Source organism: Vigna umbellata, chromosome 9 (assembly GCF_029865625.1).
Source record: "Vigna umbellata cultivar VRB3 chromosome 9, Vumbellata_1.0, whole genome shotgun sequence".
NCBI classification, from domain to species: domain Eukaryota; kingdom Viridiplantae; phylum Streptophyta; class Magnoliopsida; order Fabales; family Fabaceae; genus Vigna; species Vigna umbellata.
This window is the reverse complement of record NC_142173.1, coordinates 13,420,455-13,438,088: the sequence shown is the minus strand read 5'-3', so window position 1 is coordinate 13,438,088 and position 17,634 is coordinate 13,420,455. Positions and strand designations below refer to the sequence as shown.

Here is a 17,634-nt window from a genome sequence, read left to right as displayed (position 1 = left end):
GCAATGTTATCACAATCCAAATTACAAAAGTATATTGTTTTGTCTTCTACAAAGAAAATATATTATTGTTATAGAAATTGATAAAGAGTTATTGTGAATGTAAAAAATGCTACTAAGAATTAAGAATATCACAAGAAAAATAGTTTTTGTATTGTGATAATAAAACTACAAGAAGAAGGACGTTAGAAAAACTAAAGTCTATAACACTGATTATCTTGCTTCAAATAATGAAGGGACTATGAAGGAAAATGAAGCAAATTCAAGTTTGGATACTTCAGATGAAGAGACATCTCAATTGAAGTTGGACAAGAGATGAATGTTGGTAAAGGTGATGTTATTACACCTATGGATGATTTAGAGGTTCCTCCCATTATTGATTATGACGAAGGTCATGGAGGAAAGATCATTACTGAAAATGAAGGTCACGTGGAGGAGGACGATGATTATGTAACATTTAATATGAACCATTTTTTTTTATAGTTTGTTTATAAAAGTGTTTACTATGCATGATCATTTTATGAATTATGAACCTATTTTAGTTGTGCTATGTATTGAACCTTACTACTTAAGACTTATTATTATGTATGAGTTACTTTTATCATCTATATTATGTTTAATGATACATCTATTTATGAATATAATTTTTCATATACTTGTAACTTTCATGAGTCGAGTTACGATTTTTATTTCCTTTTCTATCATTGAGTTTCATATTATTGGTCAATATTGTAGTTGTATCTAATGTTATCATTGTTAATGAAGATGATTATATTAACTCACATCCCAAGAAAATAAGTTATTGACTTTGTTGCATCATTTATGTTACACCATACCATGATTTCTTCACATCTTAGACTATTCTTGTATAAAATCGAGTTGTCTTGTAAGATCTAGTATGTCTTTTGCTATATGAGATAACCGAGATGTTCCTTTGAAATCCTTAGATGAACCAGAAAGGGGTGAGTTCATGCAAACATTTTGATGCTCAAGTCAATCAATGTGATCTAGGTAACTCAATTAAAGTGAATTGATTTCAAGATACCTTTTACATGGAAACAAATCACTTTTATATACCTGGTTGGGATGACCCTTATTAATCATGTCATACTTTAGATCTTCCAATAAATGCTAATAAATGTCTTATCGTAACGGTAGGTGGTTCATTGTCATGCTGTCGAGGTTGACATGATATTGGTAATTTTGAACTAGTATGATCACTGGTCTTACATAAGTGCTATGGTTATGGCTAAGATGACCTCAATACTATACAATAAATAAACTATTTGAGATTTTGGGCATGTGAAGATGTGAAATCTAAGCAAGAATGGTGGCAATGTTGAAATTTAGCCAAAGACTAATACTAATTGCAAGATGCATTTGAAGAATATTAGATGATATATGCCTCAACTTGATTTTTATATAGGTACTTGACGAGATGTTTATCATAATTCTTTTGATGATGATAAATAGAAGGACATTAAAGTACATTGGTGGTAGAAAAAAAGAGAAGTGAAATGAATGGCTTGGTCGCTTGAGTGAACAGGACCTTCCAACCCTTGTAAGTCAAGGGTTGCAATTTGTTAGAGGAACACCTCTTAGAACTTGTTTTGATAGTCTTGTTATGCAATATAGAGTTCCTTTTTGTATCTATCCTCTGCTTAGAAGACAACATATCTTGGATTTAATTCATGTTTATACAACATATGCTAAATCAATTAGTAGTTGTTCTTATTTTGTCTTTTTTATTGATGACTATTCTAGAAATGTTTGAGCTTTTGTTTTGAAATTCAAAAGCTAAGTACTTGACGTGTTCAAACATTTACATACAAGTGTCAAAGGAGAAAGAAACAGTGTATTGAAATGTGTTAGAGCACATAACGATGGTAAATACATGGTCATTGTAAGGAGCATGACATCAAACTTGAGAGGACTATTTCAAAAACACCTGAACACAATGTGGTTGTAGAGAGAATGACTAGCACAGGGAGAATTATATGTCTGATGAAAAATTGCCTAAAGTTTTCTAGGATGAGACATTGAGAATTGTAATGGACTTGATTTTCCTTTCCATTATTCATTCATCTTGATGATGATATATATCCTTGAGAAAGTGAGAAAAGGAAAATATATTTTTCATAGTCATTTAAGGGTATTCGACTTCAAAGAATTTGTTCACTTTCTTACGGATAAAAAGATCTAAACTATATGGAAAGTCTATATGGTGGTATCAAAACTAATGATTCATCTTGTAGTTAACTCAGAACAGTTCGTGAGTGAAAAATCCTAGATTGTGGATTCCTTGTATCGAAAGACCCAATCAAATTCATAATTATAATAAATCTCATTTTTTCATCAACTAATGATAAAGATAAATTATGCTAACACTGAAGCAAGTCCTTGAAAAATGATAAATACTTAATAATGTCAACTTGTAAAGATTAGGCGTCCATTTGCTAATAGTTTCAAAGCAAAATTAACATCATACAGTAATTACTCTAAGCAGAATGGAAGTTTATTGCATAGACCATTAAAACAAGATTCAATATCCAAGTGAAAACTGAAAATTCAGAAGTAAAGCTTAGAGAATAAGAATGTATTTACACAATTTTACTCAACAACACTAATCACTTGTTTTCCGACATTGCGACCACTGAAGAGGCCAACGAAGGCTGCAGGGCCATTCTCAAGACCCTCAGCAATGTCTTCCACATACACAACCTTCCCTTCTCTAATATGAGGCAGCACAAATTCTAAGAATTTGGGATACAAATGGTAGAAATCATATACAATAAACCCTTCCATTTTAATCCTCTTAAATATGAGATGTGCCAAATTTGTTACACCTTCTGGTTGAGCAAGATTGTACTGTGAGATCATTCCACAAACAGGTATTCGACCATGGAGTCTCATATTTGGGAGTACTGCATCAAGTGTCTTCCCCCCAACATTCTCAAAGTAAATATCAATGCCTTCTGGAAAGTATCTGATGTGTACATTGACATGCAGCAATCATCACCATTTATTGCATGAACAGATTTACTCAAAATTTCTCTATCACAAATCAGTTAAGTTAAATCCTAACCTTTTCAAAGTTGCATTGAGGTCAGACTCTTCTTTGTAGTTAAAAGCTTCATCAAATCCTAATTTATTCTTCAACAGATCCACCTGGTTGCAAGACATTCATTTTAGTGAATCAATTTCTAGCCTTGTTCATCATACTGCTTTACAACAATGCTTTCTGAAGCAATTAACTTCTGCTACAATCTAGAAAAATCAGAAAAGTATGCAACATGCCTCAGGGATTGCAGTGCCAGAGAATCTATAATTTGGTGGTTGTTGTTGTAAATACGCTAATTGAAAATAGTTGTCTGTTCAACAATACAATGAATATCCTAAATGTTTTGAAGCTCATAATGATTTATATGGGATCATCTAACAAAAGCAATTGAAGAAATACCTTCTCTTTGCTTCCAGCACTTCCAACCACATAGCAACCACTCAACTTGGCAAATTGGCCAACAAGCTGACCAACAGCACCAGAGGCAGCTGAAACAAAAACATTTTCTCCTCTTTTGGGAGACCCAAATTCAAAGAAACCACCATAAGCAGTCAATCCTGGCATACCTGTGATCAGAAAGTAAAAAGCTATGGGTCAAAAGGCACAACAAAATTATAGAAAACCATGCAAGAACATCAAATAGCTTGCATGCAAGATTGCTGAGATTCATTCAATTTTATGAATGGAGATCACACTTACATCACTTGCATCATTCACTAGGAATGAAAACAAATTGAAATTGTTGAATATACATACCAAGAATTCCAGTATAGTAGGAGAGTGGGACATCAGTGTGCTCAATTTTGAAACGTATTTGAGATGAAGGTATCAAACTATACTCTTCCCATTTAGTAGGCCCCCAAACTAAATCACCTTTCTTATAATCTGGATGTCCAGATTCCACCACTTGAGACACACCATTTCCTGCCAATGGCTGCAATCACTCAACAGTTACCACCCACCTTTATATATGAACAATTACTCTTAAACTTTATCTCTAGAAACTCTATTAAATTCTTTAAAAGCTACTTTTAGGTTATGCAAAAACTATTCTTTATTCATTTTGTTTTTAGTTTTATTTACATTTTTAAAATAAAAATAAAAAAGAGAATTTTTTTCTAGCATTTTGTTCAAAAACATAATTCTAAAGACTTAAATAAAATTCTAAAGTATGGAAGAGATTTGTTTAAAGTTTGGTTAGTTTTAAGAATTAAAAGCACAGGAAGATATAATTGAGAAACTGGAGTTATGAATTGAACATGATAATAGTAAGATAAGAGTAAAGATGTGTGGTGAAGAAGAGTGAGTTACAGAGTGAAGCGTGAAGGTTCCAAATCCGACATAATTGTTCTTGGCCATGAGGAGCCGCAGGTACGGATCACATGAGAGGTAGAGATTTTTGAGGAGCACGTCAGAGGAACCTTCTGGAACCTTCAATGTTATGGTTCCTTGGACAATGTTCATGTCTGATTCTTTTGGAAAACAAACGGCATAGTTCTTCAGAACCACTTGCTTGTTCCTCACTTCTGCCATCTCAAAGGTTTATGATGTTTGTGTCGTTTTGAGAGTTTTGAATAGGCAATGGAGGATTAGGGAACAAATGGCAGAATGATGGGCAACTGGGTCATGGTCTTATAGTGGTGAGGAATGAATGATGCATAAAGCTGCAAACTTTCAGACCATTTCTACTTTTAGAATAATTTAGATAACGGTAATGTGATACATTTTTATATTTTAATACATAAGATAAAGATAAAATAATTATAAAAGTACAATTCTTTTTATTTTTTAAAAAAAGAAAAAAAAAATAAAAAGATAAATATAAAAGATTAAAGTGTATAAAAAAATATTTTTTAATAATTTAAGTGATGATTGTTTAATGTAGTAATTTTGAGCATTTTCCATTTCTACTTTCTTCTTTCTACTTAATAATTTAAGTGATGATTGTTACAATGGTTAAAATTAAATTTGTATATCAAAATTAATATAAAATAACTTTTAGATTGGTTAAAATTAATTTTTAAACAATATATTCATAATACTTTTGAAAAAAATAATTAAAGTAAATAAATAATGCAATGTATTAGGTATAAAAGTAAATGTCAAATATGTAGATATTAAATATTATTTTGTTTAATAATAATTATTATATATTATTATTGTTATTAATTATTATTATTATTATTATTTTCTTCACCGTGAAAATGATATTGCTTACAAGGACAATAGAGTAAATGTACAACTTCCATCATCAAATCTCCTTTTCCATTTAAGGATTGCAATTTCATCTCATCGCACAAATTTACTCTTATAAACTTTTAAAGAGGACATTCGCACAACCCAACAAATCCTTAATATTCTTCCAATAAATTCATGTTGATCATCACTGTTATTAAATAAAATTTTTTATTAAAAAATAAAATAAAAAACCATATTAAACTCATAATATTTTTACATTTTAATATTTATTTATATTAGTTATTCTTTTTATTTTAGTTTGCATATTCTTATCATTTCATATTTTCGCTTAAATTTAGAGTTTAATAGTTACTGTATTGTTTGTTGATTTTGTGTTTGTTACATTTGGGGAACGAAAATGTAACCTTATATATAGGGTTCTTGAGAAAAAAAAAAGGAAAATCAGAAAAATAAAAACCCTAACTAATAAATTACTGCATTTAAACATTAATTTAATCTTTCTTTAAAGTAAGTTTCTACGATAAATTTTAAATTTTATCGATTTTTTTATAACTCATGACATCTCAAAATTAAGGTGTTACACATATTAGTTATATAAATATAAAGTTTAATCATTTAAAACATTCCTATTTTTGTAGGGTTTTCTCAATTAGGTCCTTGTATAGTAAAATCTCTCAATTAAATCCTTGAATGTGAAAAATTGAATCAAGTAAGGGCTTGCCGTTAATTTGGGTGGACGGCGTTAAAATTGAGCGTGCGTGGCAGGATGACATTACTGACGTGGCAGTGTACGGTTTACCGAGTTGGATTTGTTTGATTTACAAATTAAATTTTATTGAAATAAAATAATTCAAAACACAACGTTTAAATAAAAAACAATTAACAAATGATTAAACCTTTCGTAAATCAGAATCCATTTAGAACCCTAATTTAAAATTTGCAGAGAACCCTAAATTAGTTATCTTTGTATCGCATATGGTTTCTGCCAGCATTCTTGGTTTTTAACATAATTAGAATCCTTTTGAAACCCTAAATTTGAGAAATGGCACCTTTTTTTTGAACCGTAAGAAAATTCTCAATTTTCTAGGTTTCCTTCTTCTATGTGTGGGAGAACCACATCGAGAAGCTTATTCTTTTCCCAGGTTCAGCTTGTGCAGATGCAGGCAATGGCAAAACCCTTTCACTCGCAGATCTGGTATCGCGTTCACGCTACAAAAACCATTTGTACATGCATCTTTCCCCTCACCAGCTTGCCAAATTAATTATGGTGGACAACTATACGTTTCAAATTCAAATTCAACTATACATTTCAAATTCAAATTCCTTTTTTTTCTGACTAATATCTCTTCAAAATCAAACACGTCAGTCAAATTTAAACCGTCATGCTCTTCAGCATTCATAAGTGGTGCTCCATGAAATTCCTTTTTCTAGTTGCTTTCTTTCTTCTCCGGTGCTTCCATGGAGGAGCGACTTCCTTTGGTTCTCGCTGGTGGAGATGTGAAAGCTTCTTTCGTTCTTGCTCTCCTCAGGCAGACGTTTCATTTCTGGGATTTCAGTCTTCCAATTTAGGGTTTTATTCAAATCCCTTTTAATTTTCCAAATTCTCCCAAATAATTAAAACGTTCTTCACTCAATTAAAAAATACATTTTTTGTAGACAAAACGTTGCGATTTGATTAAAGTTAATTTTTTTAAATGAATAAAAAAAAAGCCAACTCAAATAACCAATATGTGCCACATCAACAGCACTCAGTCAAGTAACTAAGCCAAGCCACGAATAAATTTTTTTGACGCTGTCTACCTAATTTAACGGCAAGATTTAATTTGATTCAAATTTTAACAATTAAGAACCTAACCGAGAGACTTTAAAATATGAGGATCTGTTTGAGACGATCCTACAAAAATAGAGATATCGAACAGGATTAAACCTAACTATAATAATGTTTTCAAATCTAAACTAGGAAATTTAATTATCTTAATCTTTATTTATAATTTTACACATTAATAGTTTATTATGATAAAAAATATTAAATTTGTTAAATTATATCAAAATACAAGTAATATATTTTTAATTTTTAATATAAATTAGATAGATGAACACTTCAATGATCTAGTATTCCAACATCCATGGAAACACACGTTTGAAAAATGGACAAGATTCTTATTAAAAGTAGGCCACAAGTGTTGGATGACACAAGTTAGAGCTTTCACATCCAAAGTGTGCCCCGCCACATGTTGAAGTTATGACCATAAATAACATTTTTCTCTGAATTAAATTAATTTAATAACGGTTCCACGTTAAAAATGTATGAACGTACACCTCCACGTGGAGTATAATGTTTTGATTATATTAATATAAATGTGATTATCTTCATATCTAAACTTAAAATATTTTCTTAATCATCGTCAACCTTGTAATAATATAAAATGTTAATTGCCATTTGATTATGATAGCCATACATAGTATTTTAATTATTTTTTTTCATGATCACAATATTTGAATTAAATCACTAATATTTTAGTTAAATTAGAGTTAAAGTCTAGTGATATCAAGTTGGTATATACAATTTTAACGGTGTACAAGATTTTTTATGTAATTTATAAATTAAATTAGTTACTGTAAAGCCGTTTTCAATAAACTAATACAGACCGAAAATAATTCTGATAAGCACCATATAAAGATATTATAATCATTAAAATAGTCTAATTTACATTTTTTTTCTTAAATATATTTTAAATGTTTGTTTAATCGCAGATGAAACCAAATCAATTGAATTCATAATTTTATAAAACTGAAACTAATTTGATTAATTTTGAAAAGAAGACAAAGTAAATTTTTGTAACATTATGAATGTCCGATGTGCGACACAGTGTGAAACACGTAACCAATCTTTCTGCTCGTCGCGACATTCGACGTCGATAACAACTTTACGTTAGCAATGATATCACATTACCCATTTCATCGATTTTCTCCTCTCACACTTTACAGTTCTCTCTATAAATATCCTGACGGGAAGAATCTGAAACAATTCACATTCTATTCTACGAATTTCAATGGCAGAAGTGAGGAACAAGCAAGTGGTTCTAAGGGACTATGTGGTTGGTTTTCCCAAGGAATCCGACATGAACACTGTCGAAGGAAGAATATCATTGAAGGTTCCAGAAGGTTCCAATGATGTGCTTCTCAAAAATCTCTACCTCTCTTGTGACCCTTACATGAGAGTCTTGATGAGCAAGATAAGCCATGAGGGAATTGGGAGCTACACACCTGGCTCTGTAAGTCATGCAATTTTCTTGGCTTAATTTTGTGAAAATTAATCCATATTGCTATTTGATATTGGAATATCATTCTGGTTTTTCATGTCTGTTGAATATTTGATGAAATCATAATAGAGAGACCTAATTGGAAAATTGGAAAGAAAATATATATCTAACTCAAATCTAGCTTGTAAAAAATTTCTTATATTTGATTTGATTGATTGAAAATGTAAGTAAGCACTCTTTCGGTTTTGAATGAATAGTTCAGTGAGAAGTATGAATGTATAGGTTCTGGAGTAAAGAAGCAAAGCTTGATTAGATAAACTTCTTGATAAATATTTTAACAAAAATAAAACGATGGAGAAATGAAATAATATTTTTGGTTAGTGTTCTGGTATAACCAATAGATCCAAATTACTTAGAAGTTGAGCTATGTAAATACACTCTTTTCCTTCGGAGATGTTTTTTTAAGGAGTTCCAAACTCTGATGCGGACAATACATTTTTTAATGTAGCGGCAGACACTAAGAAATATTATTTCAACGAGTGAAAATATTTAGAATCTAAATTGAACTTCCTTTGTAGATATTGTTGTCTTTTATTATTTTTTTCTAAATCCCTAGGTAGTTTTGAAAATACAATTTTTAGACAGGATATTATGATGTCACTAACAGTTGTGTAAATGCAGCCATTAACAGGATTGGGAGTGTCAAAAGTCCTAGAATCTGGACACCCAGATTACAAGAAAGGTGATTTAGTTTGGGGAATGACGAGATGGGAAGAATTCAGCTTGGTGCCTGCAGCTCAAATACATTTCAAAATTGAGCACACAGATGTCCCTCTTTCATATTATACTGGTATTCTTGGTATGTATATATTCGACAAACACAATTGTTCATTCTCATTCAACCATATATGCTACTCATGTCACTTTGATGTGCAAGCCTCAATTTATATTGTTAGTATTCGTTTTACTGTTTTTTATTTGAGTTTCTTAGAGTATATTATGCTTTTTCAAGATGAATAAAAGCAAGCATCCCAGCTTATGGATGCATGTTGTATTGGCTTCTCACATTCTAGTTTCTTCTTTGAGCACAGGTATGCCAGGAATGACTGCTTATGCAGGTTTCTTTGAAGTAGGCTCTCCCAAGAAAGGGGAGAATGTTTTTATTTCAGCTGCTTCTGGTGCCGTTGGCCAACTTGTTGGTCAGTTTGCTAAATTGACTGGTTGCTATGTGGTTGGAAGTGCTGGAAGCAAAGAGAAGGTATTCATTGAATTATTGTTATTTTATATGTATATGTTTGTCTGTTTTAAAAGTCTCACATCAATATAAAGAAAACTAATAGTATATAAAAGATAACAAACCTCATCTTTCAAGTTGGTTTTGTAAGGTTAAGTTAGGTTTAAAGTCCAATTTTTAATGTGGTATCAAAGTCATTTACAATATCTATTAGAGATAAAAATAAATTACAATATATAAGTGGATCCAAACCCTATAACTCTTGTTTTTTAGAGTTCAGTTTTGGGATAGAGTAAATAGATACTAGTATGTTACCTGTCAGTGAAAACTTCATGTTGCAAAGTTTTGGCATTTTCCAAGATGTAGAATTAAAATATGTTGAAGATTTTTGTTTTCATGAAAGGTATCAAACAATAACCTTTTTCAAATATCAGAAGTTGCACTTATATTATAACGTTTTGTATACTTCTATAAAACTGCATCAATGTTGGTTCTTTGCTGAAGTTTGCTTACAGAAGTATCATGTTATGTATCCAATCTGCTTTACTCCAAAAATAAGCCTTAACATTTTTAAGAGAATTATGGCATACACCAGCAATAGTAGTCTGATAAAGAGGACCTGAAATGAAATCCTTTGAATTTTATTTATTTTTTTGCTCACCGACTAAATTATATAGCTCTCCTCTAATTTGAACTGTATTTTACAACCAGGTGGATCTTTTGAAGAATAAACTTGGATTTGATGGAGCTTTTAACTACAAAAAAGAGTCAGACCTCGATGCAACTTTGAAAAGGTTAGAATTCAACAGATTTATGAAAGAGAAATTTTGAGTGAATCTATGCATTCAATAAATGTTAATGATTGCTGCATATCAATGTACACATCAGATACTTTCCAGAAGGCATTGATATTTACTTTGAGAATGTTGGAGGCAAGACACTTGATGCAGTACTCCTTAACATGAGATTCCATGGTCGCATACCTGTTTGTGGAATGATCTCGCAGTATAATCTCACACAACCCGAAGGTGTAACAAATTTGGCAAATCTAATATTTAAGCAAATTCGAATGGAAGGTTTTACTGTTGTCAAATTCTATCACCTATATTCCAAATTCTTGGAGTTTGTGCTGCCTCATATTAGAGAAGGGAAGGTTGTGTATGTGGAAGACATTGCTGAGGGTCTTGAGAATGGCCCTGCAGCCTTGGTTGGCCTCTACACTGGTCGGAATGTTGGTAAACAAGTGGTTGTTGTTGCTCGTGACTGAATGCAGATGTTTTTTTTTGGACAATGCTTAGTTTTTCTTAAGTTTTGATGAATACTAAACCTCTTTGTATCTGACTTTTTCTTAAGTTCTGTTGAATATTAAGCCTCTTTGTATGACTTTTGCAGTCATTTTGAATTGTAGTATCTACGATAGCAGTTAGTAAATGTGTGTTGAACTAATTTTCTCAATTGATATAATTCTCCAGCTAGTTAGTTGAGACGTCACGATATCAAATTTTCAGAATATAAAACTCGTTTATAATTAATTTTAGCAATAAAAAGTTACACTATCTAAGTTGAAAAGGTAGAATTTGCTATGATGGAGATATTATTTGCATAATGTTATCTCAGTATGATGCTGATTTATAATCATTCATGTTGATTATTCTGAGCAACCCTTAGAATATTTTTAGATCATGGAAATTCTCAGATCACTGGATCATCTGACGATCTGATAGTATCATATTTGTTTTTTTGTTTCTCTTTCTCTCCTTTTATATATTTGGCTGTTGTGTCAATTCTATATACATTTCCTACACATCAATACTAATATTTCTTGTTTTTCGCTTATATGTTTTCTGCTTCTTTTTTCTTTCTTCTTGTTTCTTTGTTAGATATTGAATATAATCTAGGACTTCTTTTTTTCTTCATTCCATTAAACCATCTTATTTCAACTACTGTTGAAAAATTATTATGACTGCAAACTGTAGTAATTGGATGCTTCTCCACTGTTTTTTGCACTATTTCATTATGAATAAAGATTGCATACTGATAATTCCAAAAATCATGTATGCTTATTACTTTTGGGAATATTAGTAAATGCATAAATATTTACAAAGGCATAGAAGTAGAAAAAAACATAACATTATTTGCAAAAGGTTTGAACCAGTATCTGTATTTGCATTTTACTTTAGTTAAAGGAAATGCACTTTTAACAATGCATGTAATGGCATGGGAGGAGGAAGTGAAAATGGAGAAGATGAATTTAACTATATTTAGTTGACTGAAAGGGAACAGGAGAAAAAGAATTAAAAAAGGTAAATGGCTCTACTCATAATTTGCATTATTTTTTATTTTTTTCTAATTTCTAATGAAATATTTTGTTTTAATTTATTTTTAACATTTTCATTTACCTTTTTCTATTTCCATTTACTCTATTTTTTTTCTGCATTTAATAAATAGACATTCCATATTTATATAAAGAAAAGAAAACCATTAGAAAAGTTGTATTATGCTAAAGGTATTCCGGACTAACCAGAATTACTTTAGATAGAAGACAGCTGGTTCTGGAAAAGAAAAAGAGTTAATAATGTATTTTTAAAAATTTCCTTTCTTTATTTTCAAAAAAAAAAACATCAAATGTACTGTTAAAGAAACATTGATAAATTCTACACAAACAACTGTTGTGTACATCGATGTAAATAAAGAGCACAAACATTTTACACAAAACTTGTACGAAAGGTCAACATAAGAAAAGTGTACCAATGAAAGAATAACCTATGATGGAGTGCATGGTCTCTCTGTCCCAAAGGAGTCTCACTCTTAAACTCCTAATTTCCAACTCTCCATTGTTAAGATAAAAGCTTGAAAGAGAGAGCAAGCTTGGTTGAGATGTTTGGTATTGGTGTTTTCCTGCAAAAAAGAATAACTTTTGTTGGAAGTTACCTCAAACCAAGGTAGCACATTCTGAGAAAACAAAGAAATGTTTGGTATCACATCACGGCTGGGACAAATATTCTTGAAGTTACTAGGTATGTGTTATTGCTTACCGATATCCTCTGTGCTATGTTTGTCAATAATACATACATATCTTCAAGTATTCATGTTAAGATTTCATGCATTTTGTTTTGTTTTAAACCTGAATATAACCTGGATCCATTGCTTATGCTTTCCTTTTCAATTATCCATTTCTTGTCACCTTCAACTCTGTTGCTTCCATTTTCTGATTTTCACTTCCTGCACCCTTTTCATCCCCCCACTTTTTTCATTTCTTCCCTACTTCAGGTACAGTTCTCTACAGTTTAATTTTAACTCAAAGACCCTTTAAAATATGCTCTTTTTATGCACAGTTGATATCTGCATGAATTACAGGTCAATTTTAAGCTCTACTGGATCTAATTCTGTTTAGAAAGTATCATGATGACCATGTTATTGATAATCAATGTCATGAAAAGTATATATATATATACACACACATATATGTATAGAGAGAGAGAGGGAGGGAGGGAGGAATGCATAGATCTGTGTCATACAACCATGCGTGAATTATCAATATTAAAAGTCATTTATTGGTCATATGAAAGTTGGATGCATCTTTCTATTAATCTTGGTTGTTTAATATGATTCAATGGTCCGTATTTATAGTTTTCAAGTCTCACAATAAGAAGTATTCCCATTTTATACACATTGAATTACCAGTCTGAGCTTAAAAAGTATGAAATTTGGGGAAACTGGAGTTTAGTGATGGAATTATGGTTTCAAGTAGAGTGTGGATTAAAATTGAATGTGCTCAAAGTAATAATAAGAGTGATCTTCAATTTTGTATCTTTTATTTCTGCTGGAGAATGAGCTCTGAGTTCGCTTTTAAATTGGGAAGTTGTGTAAATCCCTTTACAGGGTTTGCTTCTTTATTGAACCATGTTTTGGATTTGTTTGATGTTTTTCTCTTGAGATAAATAGTAGCCAGTTTCTTCATTTATCTCTCCACTTCCATGTATACAGCAAACCCTGTGATTTAAGCTTGGAGTTGAATTTGGCTTCTCAGTCTTTGAGAAATCTACAGTTGAAATTCCAGCATATGTATCATTTGGTTTGCTATGGAAGGTTAATTTTGTCAATTATGATTGAGACTACTTGGTTTATCCTCTGAAATATGTTGAGAAGCAAATCCCTTAGAAATTGATTACTTCAAATTTGCATCTGTTTAGAGTAACCCTTAAATTATCAATCTTAGTGTTAAGCATAATTGGTACTTCAGTAAAACCCACTCACTTCCTTTATGGTTGAAAACATTCTTAAATATGTATATATATCGTATATTATATTCTACTATTTTCAAAATAAACATATTGCTTTTTCAAATACAGTATTGTATCCGATACATATTTCGTATCCATGCATCATAGAATATAGCATACAGTTGAGTGATCAAGTTGTAGTGCTCGTGTGTACACAGGCAAGGAGTGGAGGAAAAGGCAAATTAGAAAGATAACAGACCAAGTTTTTGATCAAATACAGAATGAAGTGCGACCTGATAATTTGAGTTTTGTAGATCTCTATATTGCTATTTTACTTGTGTACAAGTAAGAAGCCTGTGTTTGATATTTTGGTGGCGTTGATAATATGCTTCTGAAATGCTGAATAAATTTTGAATAGTTCTTCTAAAATGAGATGCTTTTACATTATAGTGGTATCAACAAGTATATTCCTGGTTCCCATTGTGATCCTCCTTCAAAAGACAGAGTCAGACAAGCCATTAAGGTACTTTATTTTTTCATAATGGGATCAAACTTAGTATTCTATTTACTTATAAATATGCAATTTTTACACTGGAAATAAATCTATACAAGGTGCTTTCTGTTCTAACCTTGTAATACACTGTACACATTTCTTTATCTTTTCAATAATCCGTTACCTATTCATTTGTTTCAACTTAATAACAATGGAGGGTTTGAATCTGAGAAGCAACCCTGCTTCATCTATTAACTTGTCTATGGTAGAGTTGTGGGTTCATTTGACAGATAATTGTGTCATATGTGTTTTAATTGTGTATTTGGTGAAATCAACAATTAGAAGAGTGTGATGATTCACATTCTGAGAGGAGGAGAATGTACCTAACTATTTTGGTTTGAAAAACCTTGAAAGTTCAGGATTAAATATGTTTTTAGTCTACTTTGAATGTGAAATTAGAATTCGTTTTTATTCCAAATTTTGATATATTTTGGTTTCTAAACTTTAAAAATGAATGAATATAGTCCTTTTAACCTAATGGTTTTGATCCTTTTGAATTTCTTAAACTGTGTTCCAAGCTAATATTTGAGCTAAAATGTATCAAAATAATATAAACAACTCAAACGTTATCCTAAAACGTGTTTGACACATTAACACAATTAGATTAGGAGGACTACATTTATTTAATTTTTTAGAGCTCAAAATATATCAAAGTTTGGGATATAAACGAATTTCAATTTCGTATCCAAGTTTAAGGACAAAAAACATATTTAATCTTAAGGTTATATATTCAAACATCATTGTATTTGTGCTTATAAAATTGTTATAAAATTGTGTTGGAGTGGTGTTAAAGTTATTTTAGACACAAAAAGATGTCTTTTGAATTGGACATTTCACCTATATATATGTCGTATTGGTGTCCTATACGTTCGGAGTTTCATTTCCTAACATAATGTACTTTCCATTAGAGCTTTACTGTACTTTCAACAAGCTAGTTGTTGTAATTTATATACAAGGCTTTATCATGCTTTTCAATCAGAATAGCCATGGAACATTTTTATCATGAGAGTTTTCAGTTTTCAAAGAATCATCTTTCTCTTCATGCTTAACCAGTGGAGTCATTTGATAGTTGTAGATTTCATCAGCTTTCTGAAATGAGTTAAATGTACAACTTTGTTCAGACCAACATAACTAGTCAATAATTGCATAACTACATCAAATTTTGGTGTATGGAATTTAGAATGATTCATGAAATAATATGCAGAACTGTGATGAGAACAAGGATGGGCAAATTAGTCGTGATGAATTTTTCGGTTTCATCCAGCAAATGGCACCTGAAACATTCAATGTTGTTCGAAAAAAGCTTGTAGCCACATTGGTTGTTGCACCAACAGTTGCAGTAACAACAAAAAAAGCTACTGAACAAGTACCAGGTGTCGGGAAACTGGTGCAGAGGTTGCCCAAAGTAGTTTATGCTGCCCTTATAACAATGGCAGCTGTGTGGTTCCAAGAGACCAATAAGGATTCTGCACTCTAGTCATTCATTGCTCACATTTGTGTTTCACAGGAAGATACAACTCTCTTCATTGTTCTACACAATGGATTCACACTCATTCATTGTTTATGAAGTGGCAGTTCAGAAAAAAAAGAAAATCAATGATTCCTTTTGGCATTTTGGACAAAAGTCCAAATATTGATTTTTATGTCAAAGGTGAAGTGTCTTTAATAAAATTCAAAATTATTTTCTTTCCTTTACTTACATCTTCATATTGCATCTTAATATAACTCAATATTATAAATGTAAAAGTTATACCTTATTTATATATTATAATTTAATCATATGTTGATGGGTCTTTTAAGAAAATTTATCAAGAAAATTTACTGATAACAGGATCTAAGTTAAACTCATATTACATTTAACCCAAAACCTTAAAAATAATGGATTTATAAGTCTTTTAATTATAAGTATTCAATTTTTTCATCTTTACATGATACTTAAACTATGCTTTCATTTTCCAACAACTATTTCATAACTTAATATATTATACTATTCTTTTAGCATTGTGGGAATAACATGGATTAGAAGCTCTTTGAGCATATCTATCAATGGAGGAACATCATACGTGTCCAAACAATATTCATTGGCATGTGATGCTCATGAAAATTCCTATTAAGGGTAATTGGTAAGTTTGGCACATGATTCTAATTTTCCTTTATACAATGCCCATTTTACACTTAATTATTTGGAATTTTCTTTGTAAGAAAAGAGAAGTAGATTATCATATTCTCCATTTTGTTGTCTTGCTTCACACATCCCTCAATGTTTGTTGTTACACCTCTCATTTAGTCAATCCATAGGGCCTCTTTGACACAGGGTCCAAAAGTTCATGTATAAAAAAGATTACAGAAGATCAAATTTATAAAACCAAAATGCTCACAAAAATCATATGAGTAAGGGTTAATTCATGGGCAAATTTTTTAGACCACAAAATATTTTTTAAAAATGAAAATTCAAAATAAAAAGTTAATTAAAAATATTGATATACGTAAAAAATATTAGTTTACTCCTAACTTTGACTATTCTATGGTTTAAATTGTTAACACAATCTACTTAAAATTAATTATCTTAAAATTTAACCCCTTTAATAATTATAATCATGAATTATTAAATTTATATATTAATATTTTTTTAATTATTGTGTATACTATGTTTATAATTAAATAAAAAAAATTTACGTAAATATTGTACGCGATATTTTATAAAAGAAACGCATGCAAAACTAATGATATAAACTTAGATATAAAACAGAAAATTATAGTTTAGTTCAAAACCAAAAAAAGAAATTCTAATAAATTCATAAATTAATTAATTAGTTAAAATAAAAATTTAAAATTTTGGTTGTGCTTTACTTTTTATTCTTTAATGTATTTTTATTGAAATTTTATTTAATGTTATAGTGGATCAAACCCACTTAGATTTTACCATAACTCACTTTATGTGGAAAAACAGAAAGTTCGGACTTTTTCAATTTACTCATTAACTAAATGAATAAAAGGAAACTTATTTTAGGTAATTGACCTTTTGTTCATATTGCTTGATTATGACATTTTTTTGGTGCGGAATAAGAAGTATTAAAAACATTACTTATAATTGTGTGTTGTAT

The 17,634-nt window shown here is 30.5% G+C and overlaps 3 protein-coding genes across 3 annotated transcripts; 2 read left to right on the top strand and 1 right to left on the bottom strand.

The window, feature by feature from the left end:
• Positions 1-2,490: 2,490 nt before the first annotated feature.
• LOC148192635 (2-alkenal reductase (NADP(+)-dependent)-like) lies at positions 2,491-4,720 on the bottom strand. Its single transcript, XM_088098911.1, has 5 exons — positions 4,370-4,720; positions 3,815-3,992; positions 3,458-3,624; positions 3,083-3,165; positions 2,491-2,983 (listed from the first exon to the last, which is right to left on the bottom strand). The coding sequence occupies exons 1-5, from the start codon at positions 4,589-4,591 to the stop codon at positions 2,608-2,610; spliced, it is 1,026 nt and encodes a 341-aa protein (XP_087955037.1). The 5' UTR covers positions 4,592-4,720; the 3' UTR covers positions 2,491-2,607.
• Positions 4,721-8,219: 3,499 nt separating this feature from the next.
• LOC148192634 (2-alkenal reductase (NADP(+)-dependent)-like) lies at positions 8,220-11,137 on the top strand. The gene is made up of 5 exons (XM_088098214.1): positions 8,220-8,532; positions 9,202-9,379; positions 9,612-9,778; positions 10,466-10,548; positions 10,643-11,137. Exons 1-5 carry the CDS (start codon positions 8,311-8,313, stop codon positions 11,019-11,021), a joined length of 1,029 nt encoding a protein of 342 aa, XP_087954340.1. The 5' UTR covers positions 8,220-8,310; the 3' UTR covers positions 11,022-11,137.
• Positions 11,138-11,275: 138 nt separating this feature from the next.
• On the top strand, positions 11,276-16,225 carry LOC124826188 (uncharacterized). Its single transcript, XM_047298952.2, has 4 exons — positions 11,276-12,771; positions 14,196-14,322; positions 14,428-14,500; positions 15,735-16,225. The coding sequence occupies exons 1-4, from the start codon at positions 12,723-12,725 to the stop codon at positions 16,005-16,007; spliced, it is 522 nt and encodes a 173-aa protein (XP_047154908.1). The 5' UTR covers positions 11,276-12,722; the 3' UTR covers positions 16,008-16,225.
• Positions 16,226-17,634: the final 1,409 nt, after the last annotated feature.